Here is a 14,986-nt window from a genome sequence, read left to right as displayed (position 1 = left end):
TTCTTTATTTTGAAACAGGGTCTCACTGAGTTGCGTAGGGCCTCACTAAGTAGATGAGGCTGTCTGCGAACCACTATCCTCTGGTCTCAGCCTCCAGAATGCTGGGATTACAAGCGTGCGTACCCTGTCCGGCCAATTTAAGGTTTAAACAAAAACAGTACAGGCCTTTGAATATTCACTTCAAATGAATGTCCATTTCATTGTGAATGTCCACTTGTAGCCACCCTGGATGTCCACCCGTGGGGTGGGATACACAGAAGGTCACAGATGGTGCATCCACACCCAGGTCAGGGGAGTTGTTCTTCCTCCCTATGGAGAGCCACCACGTGAGCACCTTCTGTGGTGAACGCCAGGCAGCGGTGTACTCGGTTACTTCACCCTGCCAACCAGCCAGGCCTGCTCTGAGTGCAGATCCCTGCGGCGCGGGTTTTATTTTGCCATGCTGCTTTTACCTACCCTCAGTGACTTAGGGGTTGATATCTTCAGGAGATGAAACTCTATGCCGTGTCTTCTGACAGGTGTGTCTTAAATGCCCTATTTTGCTTATTTGGCAAAAGGGAGCTAATTTTCCCCTGGTCAGTAAGTAATATGCTTGTTTTATTTATTTATTTATTTATTTATTTATTTATTTTATTTATTTATTTTTTTGGTGGTCCTGGGGTTCCTGGAAGCCCTTCTTCCTCCGGGCTACACTCCCAGACCTATTTTATATTTTTGAAACAGGGTCTCTTACGCCAGCACGGCTGGCTTCGAACCTGCGCGATCCTCCTGTCTCCGCCTCCCAAGCGCGGGGATTACAAGCGTGCACCACCATGCCCGGCATAATATGCTTGTTTTAGACAGCTTTTCCTGCGCCTTATGGAACAATCCTCAGGAGGGAAGAAGACAGTGTGGACAGGAGTGACGTGTGCTACTTTCATGTGTGAGCATCTACTTGTGTGACACTCTCCAGTGCTCCCCTGCACTGGGGCCACAGGGGAGGTTAATTTTCCAACTGTGGGCTGCCTGAGTTCCGAGCGAGGCGGGCAGGTATCCTGGGGAGTCACTTGGATTCACAGTGTAGTTGGTGTGAGGGAGAAATAAACTTTCTTATGTGAAGCCACTGAAACACTGGGCTTGTTTGTTACTGCAGCACATCCTAGCCTATCCTGAGTTGTTACAGAAGCTATTGGTAGGTCTTAATCCAAAATGATTCATTCCTGAGGATAAGCCTGTAAGATAGATTGGCTTTATTATTCCCATTTATAGATAAGGATATTGAGGCTCAGATAGTAACAGTTTCATATTCTTATACCTGGATTCATACCCAGGCCCGATCTCCTGCAGAAGTGACTTAGACTCTTACCCGGAAACTTTTAAAAACTATACATGAGCCGGGTATGGCAATGCACACTGTAATCCTAGTATTTGGGAGGCTGAAATAGGAGGATTACAAGTGGCTAAGACCAGCCTCAGCAACTCAGTGAGACCATAAGCAGTTTAGAGAGACCCTGTTTCAAAATAAAAAGTAAAACGGGCTAGGGGTGTAGCTCAGAGGCAGAACCTCTCTGGGTTCAATCCACAGTACAAAAACAAAACAAAACAAAACAAAAAAACTGTACATAGCATTCCTCTAGATTCGGAGTCACCTTCCTACCTGAGAACCACGGCCGTGAGGAGCCTCCGGTACTGACTGGAGTGTGTGGTGTCGGAACAGAAAACAGAAGTTGAAGGCCTTTGTGCCACAGGTGCCATCCTTACTGGCTGGACATGGCTCCTCGGGCAAAGCCACACTTTGCTTTCTTGTGAAATGGAGACTTCATGCATGGATCATGGATCCTCAGGGCGCGTTGATTGTTAAGGAGATGTGCGCCCTAGGAAGCTTGGGGAGAGAAGGAAAGGAATTTGTCCTTGTGCCCCTCTGGCCATGTTCCTGAGAGGCGGGGCTGGGGTGGGCAGCAGCCATTTCTGCGTGCTTTCTTTCCCGTCCAGCAGCAGCTGTGGCCGCCTGTCATTTGCCCTGCACCCAGCATTCTAAAAGAAGAAGGACTCGGCCAAAGCAAATGGGGTTCTGGGAAGAGACGAGACCTGCAGTCCTGTTGGGGTTTGGGGATGCTCTTCCTCTCTCGTCCTCCTGGATTCAGAATCTGTTGAGGAACAGACAGAAGATCAGGGTAGAGGCATTGCTAGTAAAAAGTGGAACTGAGGGGTCTCCTGGGCGGTGCCTAAGTGGGCTTTCTAGTACTGCATTCCAAGTCACACTAAATCCCCATCTGCTCACCACCCAGCTGGACTGCTTCTGGCCCTACAGCACCCAGCACAGCCCATCCAACACTGGGTGGAGAGCAGGCCCCGAGCACTCCCTCTGGGCAAGTCAGTCCACAAACGCAAAGCCCAGAGTGGCTCGCCGCTCGGGCAAGGGGGGAGACGTCAGGTGCGCCTCCTCGTATGGAGGGAAGTGTGTCCTTGTATGAAGTGTGAGGCCCGGGATGGGGCTCCTCCCAGGCTCCCTCCCACGACTGAGGGACAGCACCTACGGTTCCCCCCATTTGTCAACATGCTTGTCCATCAGAAGTATCCTGCTGATAAAGTGCTAGCTTATGTCTGCTTAATCCTGCCCGGCTTCTGCTTCGCACGGGCCATCGCTGCTCGTCAGAGGGTGGCTCTGTGTACCGTGGGACCTCTGGCTGCTGTGATGGGCCTTCAGAGCACCTCTGCTGGCAAGCCTTGCACGGTCACACCCGGTCCCTCCCCCAGCCCCTTCTACTTCAGCCTCTCGAGACCACCAGTTCAGTTCATGTAAATCTAACTTTCACAGGGCCGTGTACACCGCGGGCTTTCATTTGCCTAAAGTGTTCATCTGGGTTCCAGAAATCTGGCCAAAGGATTGGTCACCGAACATTTGCTCACTGTCCATGTGGGCTGAATTACAGGAAGAACATTCCCTCTTCCAGCTCCAGTTTCACGCACGCTCAGCCCACTCGGGTGAGCGTGTCAGCACACGCACGGGCCTCAGTGCACTCAGATAAACTGTTAAAAGTTTATTGATTTTATTTGGCTCCAGCCACGGGGGAATCTTGTATTATATTTACCCTCTCAAGGCCTTTGTTGGGGCCACACAGCTTAAGCACGGCACGGAAACTTGGATGGAGTCCAGCAGAACTCAGCAAACCCGATTAAAGGCTCGGAAATAGGCACGGCAGAGGAGGAATGGCCTTGCGGTCGCTCATTCTAGAGAAGGGAAGGCGTGGCGCGAGGTCCTCTGTAGAGCTGCGGAGACTGAGAAGTGGCCCTGAAAGGAAGAGAAGGCCTCTTTGCACAGGTGCTGGTCTGTGGAAGGCTGTGGACCTCGTGCACGTGCAGACCCCTGAGATCCAGAGATCCAGCCCGTTTGAGGTTTTTTGTTATGTTTAATTTAACTGTAGTTAGCATATAACACAGCATATAGATCTTAAGTATTTGGCCTGATGAGTTTCTAACCATTATATCAACTAGATAAAACCCTTTTTTTTTTTTATGGTGGTACTGAACCCACAGGCATTCTACCTCTGAGTTACACCCCCAGCCCTATCTTATTTTGTATTTTGAAACAGGCTCTCACTAAGTTGCTGGGGCTGGCTTTGTACAGGTTATCCTCCTATCTGAGCCTCCCAAGTACTGGAATTCCAGGCGGTGCCACCATTTTGGGCTTCTCAGATAAAGGCCGTTCTGTTACAGCACGAGGCTCCTTTCTAACCTTTTCCTGTCAGTTCCTTCTCTCCTCCAGCAGCCTCTTTGGTGAGAGACCATGGGAGAGAGGAAGAAAAGGAGGGTCCAGAAACCAAGTGGCTTGTCTGGGTCACAGCTAGTCTTAGAACAGGTACCAGAGCCTGGGTTTTCTGATGCCCATGCAGGAATGCGCAAGTCACTTCTTTTGTGATATTTCCTTTATTTATTTTTTTCATTTTCTCGTTTTTCTTTTGGTAGTACTAGGGATTGAACCCAGGGGCATTCTGTCTTTGAGCTCACAACAGCCCTTTTTATTTTGAAGCAGTGTCTTGCTAAGTTGCTGAGGCTGGCCTTGAACCTGTGATATTTATTTATTTATTTATTTATTTATTGGTATTAGGGATGGAACCCAGGGGCATTGTACCTCTGAGATACACCCCCAGCCCTATTTTTTGTCTTTTCTTTTTTGAAACAGTGTCTCACTGAGTTGCAAAGGGCCTCACTAAATAGCTGAGGCGGTCAGTGGACCGCAATTCTCCGGTCTCCGCCTCCTGAACACTGGAATTACAAGTGTGCGCCACCACGCCCGGCTTGTCCTCTTTTCTCAACCTCCCAAGTACTGGGATTACAGGCATGCACCACCACGCCCAGCTTGTGACATTTCCATTTTTAGTAGCCTTACTGTTCTCACTTGCCCATAGCTTGATTGCCTTAAAATCCTGTAATTTTTCTTAGGCTTTGATTATGGAAAATAGTGCCAAGTCACACAATTGGAATCACCTTCATTACCTAGGCTAGTGCCATATACATCCAGAGAGAATCTAATCCGCCTTTTCCCTTGAGCAAATAGGCTTTCTTTTTATATCTTTGGCTACCTTGGTCTCCTCTGTAATCGCTGGTGTCATTGGCCGTAAGAAATAATCCTGCCCCGTGGAAACAGGCTGTCTGTTTCTAGATGGAAGGCCTCTTTGCAATGTCATGCCGTCGTAGACGGAATTTAAACTGTGCCCCAGCTCTGTTCAGAGGATGTCTGCGTAGCTTTCGCGTCTTTCATCAGAGTGATGAGTTTAGTTAGAGGCGCATAGGCTGTGTCCTTGAAGCACACTGGTGGAGACGGGGCTTGTTCCCACCACCTGTGACCTCTAAGTTCCGGCCTTGGGTGGGGGAAAGGGGCCTCCTATGTTTGAGCAGGAATTGTCATTGCCGAATTTCTATACTGGGACAGGCCTCTAAAGATTTTTTTCAATATTCACTGTGAATCAAACAAGCACCTACTGCTAAAATGATCATTTTATTATAAAATTAGAGGTGCTTTCCACTGTGTTTGAATCAAGGACACGCCAATAAGATGGAAAATGGAGTTCCCTCAAGGCTGGTCTCTTGGGGTAGACAGGTTCTCTTGAGGCCTGGGAGCCAGGGGCCAGGGATTCCTTCAGCTCTACCTTTGACGGATAACTGCCGTGGGCAGATGGTGCTGCCTGCCCTGCTCTGTTTCCTTAAAAGGCTGACTCAGTTGAATTTGTATTGAAAATGGGTTGTGGAAAATATTGTATCAAAATTGCCTCTGATCCAGGGGTAGTGGAACCTGCCTGTAATCCCATTACTTAGGAGGCTGAGACAGAGGGATCCCAGATTTGAGGCCAGCCTTGGCACCTTTTAAAGGGCCTTATATGCATGGTGGAATCAGCAACTTAGTGAGACCCTGTTTCATTAAATTAAAAAATGAAAAGACTAAGAGATAGAACAAGGGTCTATCTAGCTCAGAGGTAGAAGGCTCCTGGTTTCAACTTCCAATACCCTCCTCAATTGCCTCTGTAGCCCTTAACAACAAACACACACACACACACACACACACACACACTTACATTACCTTTCACTGGTTTGTTTTCTTTTGAAAAGTTTATACCTGTAATAAGTTATTTGGTTCATTGTTTTACCTAATTCTTTTGTGTGTGTGTGTGTGTGTGTGTGTGTGTGTGTGTGTGTGTGTTACTGTGGATGAACATTCTACCTCCGAGCTGCACCCCCAGCCCTATTTTTTTATTCTTTATTTTGAAACAGGGTCTCGCTGAGTTGCAGAGGGCCTCACTAAGTAGCCGAGGCTGTGAACTGCAATCCTCCTGTCTCAGCCTCCCCAATGCTGGAATTACAAGCATGTGCCTCCACGCCCGGCTTGTTTGAACTTTTTCTGAGGAAGTTCCAGATGGGATCTTTAATTTAGCTGCACCATTCCTTTTTGTATAGTTATACACCCTTCCTGGTTTGGAGAGAGAGAGAGAGTGTGTGTGTGTGTGTGTGTGTGTGTGTGTGTGTGTGGATACTTGAAATCACTGAAGGCTTTTATCGTTTTAAATCTGGGTTTTTTCCCCCCAGTTTATTCTAAAATAAGATTCCACTCGTGTGTGAGTGCGTGTGTGTGAGAGTGAGAGTGTATGCATGAGTGTGTGTGTGTGTGTGTGAATGTGTGTGTGTTTTCCTGGGGATCGAACCCAGAGACGTTCTACCTCTGAGCTATAGAATTTCACTACTTTACATCGCTTCGATTGAAGCTACTCTGTCAGTTCAAGCACAGTAAGTCTTTTGACCTATAGTGTTTTACTCCAGTCAAGACACAGTCAAGCCCAAACCAAATGAACTGACGACTTCTGCGCCTGTCTGAATGAGTGTCCTAAAGGGCGTTCATGTCCACAGGAGTCCCGCACCTCCGTGGCAAGGAGGACACGTGTGATTTACCACGCAGTGCCTCTGATTTCTGTGTCTGTGTCTGTGTGCGTGTGTTGTTCCCAGGTACGCCGCGGTTTGCGGGCACGTGGAATACCCCTGCCGCTTCCAGGATGCTTGTGCCGCCACCCAGGAGGTCATTCCTCACCGGGTCTTCGCCCCGGGGTGCCTCAAGGATGCCTGCCAAGAGACCCTTCTGCCGCTGGTCCCTCCTTGCCTCTCGGCCGCACATTCTGTCCTGGGCACACACCCGTTCTCCCGGCTGGACATACTCATCGTGCCTGCCAACTTCCCGAGCCTGGGGATGGCCAGGTATGCTGTTCTGTGCTCTCACTTGGGCTCCATCTTTTGGAAGTCCTTGGACTGTTTCTTGCTTCTCTTGAACTCTGCCAGAGCTTTCATTTGGTGCGGATGGAAGGGCCGTGTTGTTCTTTCTTGGGCATCTCATTGCTGTTGAGGGAAGGTTTTAAGAAGCTCCCACTGTGCTCGACCCGGAGGGTCTGTTTTGGGGCTCGGTCCAGACCGCCTTGGGAATGGGGCGCTCACGTTGCGGCGAGCAGGCTGGTCAGCGGCTGACGGTTTGCGATGAGTGGGTAATGCTAAGGAGTTCAAGGTCATGGCGTGAGGCTCCCGGCACAGAAGCACGGCCTCGCCCCAGGGCCAGGGCTGCTCGCCTCATCCCTGGCAGCTGTCTCATCCACTCTCACCACTGTCACAAGGCGAGGCCTGGAGAGCGCTGTCAGAGAGACTGGGTGGACCAGCCTAAATCCATCCTCTCTGCTGGGAAACTGCGGGAAGCAGATGGCCCTGCGAGCCTGGGGGTGTGGGGAGTTACTTAGCACGTTACCCTTTTAATACAGTAACTGCATTATTCTTCCTGTGTCTTGGTTTGGTTTCTACCAAAAGGCAAGACCCGCAAGTTATACCTTTCCCCTAAGTATTATTAAGAGCAAAAATTAAATATTCAACACCGCGGTTCACCCAGCAACCAGCAGTTGTGTTCCACTGAGAAAAGAGAGAGAATGCATTCGGGATTTTCCTTGGTTAGATTTCTGCCGGCAAATCTTAATCATTAACAGTGAACATGCTTGGCTAGGGACGGGAAAAATAAGCTCATCAGAACATGTGACTTTAAGTTTCTCCCGATTAGTCAAGGAAATTCCTGCTGCCAATTAATCCCCATGCTCTTGAACAGCTGACATGTGTGGTGTTTCCCCTGAAAGCTGCTCATATTCTTAGGAAACCCACGAGTAGAAAAGAACTGACCAGAACATTTGCTTTTGATCTTTACTACGTGCTTATATGTTTTAAAAGCTGGCTGGCTCAACTTAATCCTTGAGGAGGTCTGAGAAAGTCATTTAGACTGATTTTATCCTATATTTATGAAGATAATGGGAATGTAGAAACTAGGATAATTATATATATTTGGTTACATGCATCATATAATTGTCTCGGATGCCTATATATAGAATTTGTCTTAACAAGGGGGCTTCTTTGGTCCCTTTGAAGAGTCTCCTGGACTTAATTTAAGCAGAGTTATTGGTGAAGAAAGGGCTGTTCATTAAATGTTTCTCATTTGTATACAGTTTTGAAGGGACCGTATTTATTTGGGAGTTTTGGGCGCTTTATGAGAGTTGCAGTTTTTTCAGAGAATGTTTGCTAACAGTTCCAGGGTTCGGCCTGAGGGAGCCCGAGGCAGGGCTTTCATACACAGGATCTTATTTTCTATAGCTCCTTCCTGACATCAGTCCGCCCAAACCAGAGTTGTTGACCTCCAGGCCATTCTGTAAAACTGTTCTTTTCAAGTCGGCAGGCCCAAGCAGGTAGGCTGTGTGCTTGCTGGCTTTTGAGATATTTTAGGTGATTTAAACATACTTAACTCTGTATTTTTGAAGTCATAAGTCTAAGTACCCAAAGGCCAAATGGTCTGGGCACAAATGTCAGAAAACAGGATGCTGATAACAACCTGACAGCAGCAAGACTGCTTTTATGCTTAAAAACAGGAGAACTGGACATTTAAAAACTGTACATTTAAAAAACTGTACATTTAAAATTTTTCTTTTTAGACTGTGCTCTGGTCTAGATCTTTTCTTGGGCTTTGTTACTGTTGCCTGTGTCTGCTCTGTGGAAGTTGGATTATGGTATCTTACACTGCCAGCTGGGGAAGGCTGTGGGAGGGCTTCTGTTTCAATCTCCGACTGAAATTGATTCCACTTGCTTGACTGGACTCTCTTGGTTCCCAGAACCTCGAGGCATGTGTAACTGAGTGGGGTAGATGACTCCGCTAGCTACTGGGGCCCCACGGTGTCTGCGGTCCAGATTGCTCCAGGTTCTATCAGGCAAAGCTAGAACAGAATTGACAGTCGTGTGGGGCAACTGAACGGGAATAGGGCCACTCCCAAGACTGGACGGAGCCATTCAGAAAGACCTCCGCCCTGAAATGTCCCATTATTGGGTCAGTTATGCTGAGATCAAAGGATTTCTTGGTAAATAACCGATTCTTTCCCAAGTCCATGTTTTATAAGCATGCAAGAGCGTACATTTCATAGCTCTGGACTTCTTTAAAGATTAGGTCTTAATTATAACAAGTACCGTTTTATACTATTTTGTACTATCTTTTGGCAAATGACACTTAGCATTCCTGTATGAGCCAACATGGGTAAATCTTTATTAACTGTGTTAAAGAGTTTAATAATTTTTGGATAATATCTATAAGCATTTCACTGTCTTTTAAGCATCATGTGTCATAGTTTATATGTATAACCTTGAAACTTTCCTCGCTGATTCTGTTTCTTACACCTAATCTGATATTTCAGTGAAGTAGGGGGAAAAACTCATTTGTACAACTTGAGTATATGATAATGATAAATTTAAAATATATATATTTTTGTGTGTGTAGTACTGGGGATTGAACTCAAGGGTGTTCTACTTCTGAGCTACACCCCCAGTTCTTTTTATTTTTTGTTTTGAAACAGAGTCTCAAAGGTCTCTGAGAGTCTTGCTAAGTTGCTGAGGCTGTCCTCAAGCCTGTCTCAGCCTCCCAAGCACTATGATTACAGGTGTGCACCATCACGCTCGGTGACAAATCGGTGACAGATTGATTTATGAGAAAGTAAATAATACACAAACGATATTTTTTCAACTGGGAATTCTTTTCAGACATAAAGTAACTGGAGTATTTATTGGTATTGCATTTCACGATTTTGTCACCTTATTATAGAAAAGAGCCATTACTGACCCCTTCTTTATCTCCTTATCCTTTTCTGAGTCACAGTTCCAAGGGAGAGATTCTTTTATGCTATTCTGATTCTGAGGAAAATCACGGATCTGTTTTTTAGACATGCTACTGACCATTTCCTTTCCACACTTTTCACTGGGTACATGAGGGCTTTCTGTTTCTGTTTTTGTTTTGTTTTGGTGGTACTGGGGGTGGAACCCAGGGGCTTTCTACCTCTGGGCTATACTCCCAGACCTATTTTATACTTTATTTGGAAACAGGGTCTCACTGAGTTGCTGAGAGCCTCACTCAGTAGCTGAGGCTGGCTTCCAACCTGCGCGATCCTCCTGTCTCAGCCTCCCAAGCGCGGGGATGACAAGCGTGCCCACCATGCCCGGCTCCTGTTTTTGTTTTGCTTTGTTTTTGCCTTCCATAAAGACTGACTCTGCTGTGTCAGGAGCTGTAGAGTGAACGTTTCTTGGGTCGAGTACCATGATCCTATGTGAGGGTCTGAATGCATTTTAAATGGGTCTTTGATGTATAGACAGCTCTCTTCCTGTTCATGTAATTTTTATTCTGCCATTTTCATCTTGACCTCTTATATCTCAGTTAGAGACTGAGCAGCAAGCCTGGTTTCCTAGTGTTGAGAAATCCATGAAAGGAGCTAACCATCGCACTGAGCCTCCTTGTTATAATGGCAGTAATGTTAATGGGATGATATCCTGGAACCAGATTTATGACAGTTGCTTAAATATTAACGCCTCAGTCTTGCTATATGTGTTTATAGCAGATACTTTGCTTCCTCATTTGTCTTTCAGCAGTTCGCAGTTAGATGTCACAAGGCGTAACTGCGTTGGCAAAACCACCTTGCTGACATCCAAATTCTCCCCCCTTCCTGTATTTGAATTTCAAGAATCTCCTGCAAATTATTTCAGAGTGGCGGTTTTCTGTTTGGTGCACAAATCAAAAAGCCAAGTAGCTCTGCTTTCCAGCTTAACTGTTCACATGTAGCTTCACTTCTGGTCCCACTGGGAAAATGATGGGGGGAAATGGCAGCTTTGACCCCTTCCTCACTGGCCCACACCGGGCCGCTTTGCTCATGTGCGCACCGCGGGCTTATCCATTCACTTATTCCTTCTTGTCTTTTATTTGTATCAAGCTTACGCTGTTAGGTAAAACTTGAGAAGCTGTGCCTGCAAGGGTGAACAAGCTCGGTGGAGCCTCTCTCCTCGGGACATAGACAAACCGAGGAGGAGAACAGTTAAGATGTGGGTCAAACAAAGCCAAGCAAGTGGCAGCGAGGAGGACTGGCAGCGTCACTGGTGTGGGCTGGGTCAGCGAGGACACCCCCACACCCGCGCGAAGAGCAGAGACACTGAGATGGCAGGGGTCGAGCCAGCTTGTGGGAGAGCCACAAAAGAGGTCCAGGTCTGTCCTGGCTGCCCCGGGCTCTTGGGTGCTAGACGTCTCATTACTGGCTGGTTAGACCCCAGTCGGCCTCGCAGAATGCCCATTGCTGGGCTGTCTGAGCACTGGGCACCCCGACTGGCAGCCACCCCTCTGTAGAGCGGAGCCGCGGATCGCCACGCGCCCTTCCGGGGCAGCTGCCGCTTGCTTCCTCGCAGACTTCTTTGACACAACGGGTCGCAGGAAGGGAAACGGTGTTTATGCATTTGCTCATCCAAGTTTTTAAGTTTTTTAAAAGACTGAACAAAAAGTATCTGTAAAGATTTCAGAGAAATAATTGTCAATTACTTAAATACCTCCAGTGCACTTCATAGTGGGGAAATGCATTTTATAAAGCTTCCTATTATACGGTACGTGCTCTTAAAAGACCGGATTGCACAATCAAAGACTTCTGAATACTTAGACCAGTTCCTGATTGTTGCATGCACAATTTTCTTAAGTACTGCAATTTGCAAATAAACGGTGTGCATGCACACGCCCAAGAATGCACAGAACCAGTTCCCCCTCCTGGAGTTGGACGGGTGTTGTCCTGTTCATTCCCCTCTCTCAGCCAGTGTGGGATAGAGGGAGCAGGACGTAGCATGCTGGCACAAAGGGCCTGTTGTCTCAGCCTCCTGACTGTGCTGCCTTCTGCCGGGGAAGGGAACAGTCATAAATTTCTGTCATTATCTTAAGTAGCAAGGTTTCACAGCTTTGGAAGCTTTTCTCTGCTTGTTCCTTACTGGCTTCTACTTGAATTTTTGCTCCCCCAAAATCCAAACCACCAAGCTCTTAAACAGTGCGCCTCCACACTTCAGGGAGTGGTGCTGCGGATGTGACCAGCGATTCTCTCAGGAGTCAACTTGAAGCTTTAAGTTAGTGAACTTTCCAACTCTCCTGCTTCCCATGCGTTTGGAGTTTGCCTACATCCTTTGTTTTGTTGTTTCGCAGATTTTAATAAAGTCTAAATTGGATTTGTATGGATTGTTTTAAAAAATATTTTGGTGTCGGGTATAGTGGTGCACACTTGAAATTCCAGCACATGGGAGGCAGGCTGAGACAGGAGGATTGCAGGTCTGAAGCCAGTCTCAGCTTTCCAAATGAAAATAGAACCAGGCTGTGGGGGTAGCTCAAAGGCAGGATGCCCCTGGGTCCAATCCCCTGCGCCACACACACACACACACACACACACACACACACACACACATACACACACACACGCGCGCGCGGGCTGTAGTGGTGGAGCACTTGCCTAGGATGCACAAGGCTAGGGGTTTGATCCCCAGCACAAAAACAAACACATCTATGTATATGTGTGTATATATGTTATGTATTTTTGAATACACATTTCTTTTTCTTGTTACAGCTTTTTGGAAGAGGTGCTTGTGAATGATGACGAGCAGGTCATACCGTCCTTCTCCCTCCCTGCCTCCCTTCCTTCCTTCCTTCCTTCCCTCCTTCCTCCTTTCCCTTCCTTCCTTCCTTCCTTCCTTCCTTCCTTCCTTCCTTCCTTCTTCCTTCCCTCCTGTACACTTTCAGGCCTTTGTTTTCTGGCAGCCCTGCTGTTGCTGTTGAGATGCCCAGATAGGCTGAGCCGTGAGTGATGAGGCACGCGGGTCATCTATGCCCCGGGACTCATCCCCTTTGTTGCTTTCTTTGTGTTCAGTGTCGCCGTTTTGTTGTCTGTTTCTGTTATTCTTCTTAGGAAAGTTATTAGATTTTGTGTCCTGCCCATCTTATAGGAAGGGGCTTTCTCCCACCATTGTCTTCTAATTCTTCTGTTTTTCTTTTCTGAGATTGTAACTGGTATTTATAAAGCGATGCTCTTCAGGGACTCCAAAAGCCTTGGCTACGAGCATTTTGTGGGTCTTAACGATGCCCATTGTACTAAGCAGGGTAATAGTGGGTCTGGGGTTCAGGCAGAGGCAGCGTTTATCTGTCACTGTCGCTGAGACTGTAGGCTTCATAGTCTCCATGGGAGTCGTGACGTTGTGATTGAAGGTAACCTTGGGGATGAACCTTCACTGTGGGCTGGTTTTCGGCAACCGCAGAGTCTGGGTACCAGGCAGATTCCTGGATGACATGAACACTTTGGGGCTCAGCTCCCTGCTTTTCTGTTGAGCAGCAGGCAGAGTGAACTCAAGGCTTTGGCTGCGCTGGAAGCTTCTCGCTTCAGATAGCTGTGTTGCTCATCAGCTCCAGAAGGAGCGTTTCACCCTCGTTAATGCCAGCACTCCCAGCCTCTGAACGCTTACACTCGGGTGCTTTGTCTTTGAACTGTTCTCCACACACAGCCTGACAGACCTGCCTCCGGAGCACCGTGGGCATCCTTCAGGAGACGCGTGGAGCCTGCGAAAGGCCTCCTGCAGCCCTCGGCCCTCGGCCTCCAAGCTGCCGCCTCTCTGTGGACGCCGTCGTCGGCAGCCAGGCTCTTCCCATGCTCGAGCCCGATGTGGCCGGTTGGCACCTCCTTGCCATTTTTCCATCGCAAAGGAAAGACTTCTGCCTTCTTTTCCACTTAGCTCTCCACTGGAGTGTCATAACTGAAAAGACCATACGCTCCCTGGGTGAGAAAGAGTCATGGAAATCAATACAGAAAGTTACCTAAAGTGAAATATTTCCAGTCTTGCAGGCTACCCAGGGAACAAATACTGCCAGCTTCTGGTTGGTGTTACATGCCGTGTGAATGTATAGGGCTGTGCATATATTTCCTTTGTTTTTGGTGTATTTGGTACTGGGGATACAACCCAGGGGCATTCCAACTCTGAGCTACACTCCTAGCCCTATTTTATTCTTTATTTTGAAACAGGGTCTCACTAAGCTGTGGAGGGCCTCACTAAGTGGCTAAGCCTAGCTGAAAACCCGCGATCCTCCTGTCTCAGCCTCCTAAGTACTGGGATTACAAGCGTGTGCCACCACGCCCAGCTGTGTATTTCCCTTTAGGGCAGACTCCTTGTGGGGAGGACACGACCCCAGAAGTAGTTCCCAAGCAGGGCGCCGTGCATGAGCGGCTCTGCCCTGAGAGTTTCGCCTGCGTTATAGGCCAACTGCTGCTGCTGGGAGACACTGGCGTCTCAGCCACAGAGACCAGTTTGCATGAAGTGGATGAGAAATCGCCCTGCCACTTTCCCTAAACCTTCAAGGATCCCTGAGCAAGCATCTCAGCCGCCTCTTCTTAAAAAGAAGTGTTTGCATGGTTATAGTACAAGGCCACAGGTGTGAGGAGAGAGTGCCTCAAAAACTACATTCCTTTCTTTAAAAGTCAACTTGTGTGTTGAGTTTGAGGGCACAGGACCCAAATCCACCCCGACTAACCCCAGAGAGTAGCTTGGGGCACAGCATGTGGTGTTTGTCGGTTAACTAACCATGCTGTTTACAGAGTGCCGCCTGAGGAAGTCTAGACATGGTTCCCGGAAGAGAGAGTGCCGACTCTGCCCGCCGCCTCCCAGCTAGCTTGCTATTAACACCTTTTCCCCCTTCTCTCAACAACGTGGAGTCTTGACACGTTACTCTAAAGAGTGTGGTGACAGCTGGGCTCCCCTGCCAAGACCTGGGACAGGCAAGGAAGAGGGCTCCCCAGCCTCTGTGGGGCCACCTTGCTGAGATGCTGGAAACTGGCTGGCAGATTCTGGGTCTTAACTCGGAATCCTCTAGGAAAACACCACGAGAGTCCAAGGACGGGGCTTTCCTTGAGGAATGAGGCAGCTGCAGTTTCTGGGTTCCTTCACACTCGTGTCCTTTATGAACATCTTATTGAAGGCTGGCAACTGGGACAGGATGGCTGAGCAAAGAAAGTCAAAAATCCATCCAGGGAGCACGTATCAGGGCCGGGGTGGCCACAGGGAGTGTACGACCTTAGCTCCAGTCAAGGTTTCCTGCAGGGGTTTAGGGAAGACTCGTTTTACGGGAAGTTGA

At 48.0% G+C, this 14,986-nt stretch overlaps 1 protein-coding gene across 2 annotated transcripts in view; it reads left to right on the top strand.

The window, feature by feature from the left end:
• Positions 1-14,986, top strand: part of AOPEP (aminopeptidase O (putative)) — a gene marked incomplete at both ends in the record, with an annotated part of 267,301 nt that overhangs the window by 31,353 nt on the left and 220,962 nt on the right. For both annotated transcript variants that reach the window (XM_080708670.1, XM_080708669.1), the window contains one exon: positions 6,475-6,720. In XM_080708670.1, coding sequence (XP_080564796.1) covers positions 6,475-6,720 — 246 coding nt within the window. The remainder of the gene's footprint in view (positions 1-6,474; positions 6,721-14,986) is intronic.

This window comes from Muscardinus avellanarius (assembly GCF_963383645.1).
Source record: "Muscardinus avellanarius genome assembly, chromosome: 13".
Classification (NCBI taxonomy): domain Eukaryota; kingdom Metazoa; phylum Chordata; class Mammalia; order Rodentia; family Gliridae; genus Muscardinus; species Muscardinus avellanarius.
The sequence above is the reverse complement of the archived record's forward strand: the minus strand, read 5'-3'. Positions and strand labels throughout refer to the sequence as shown.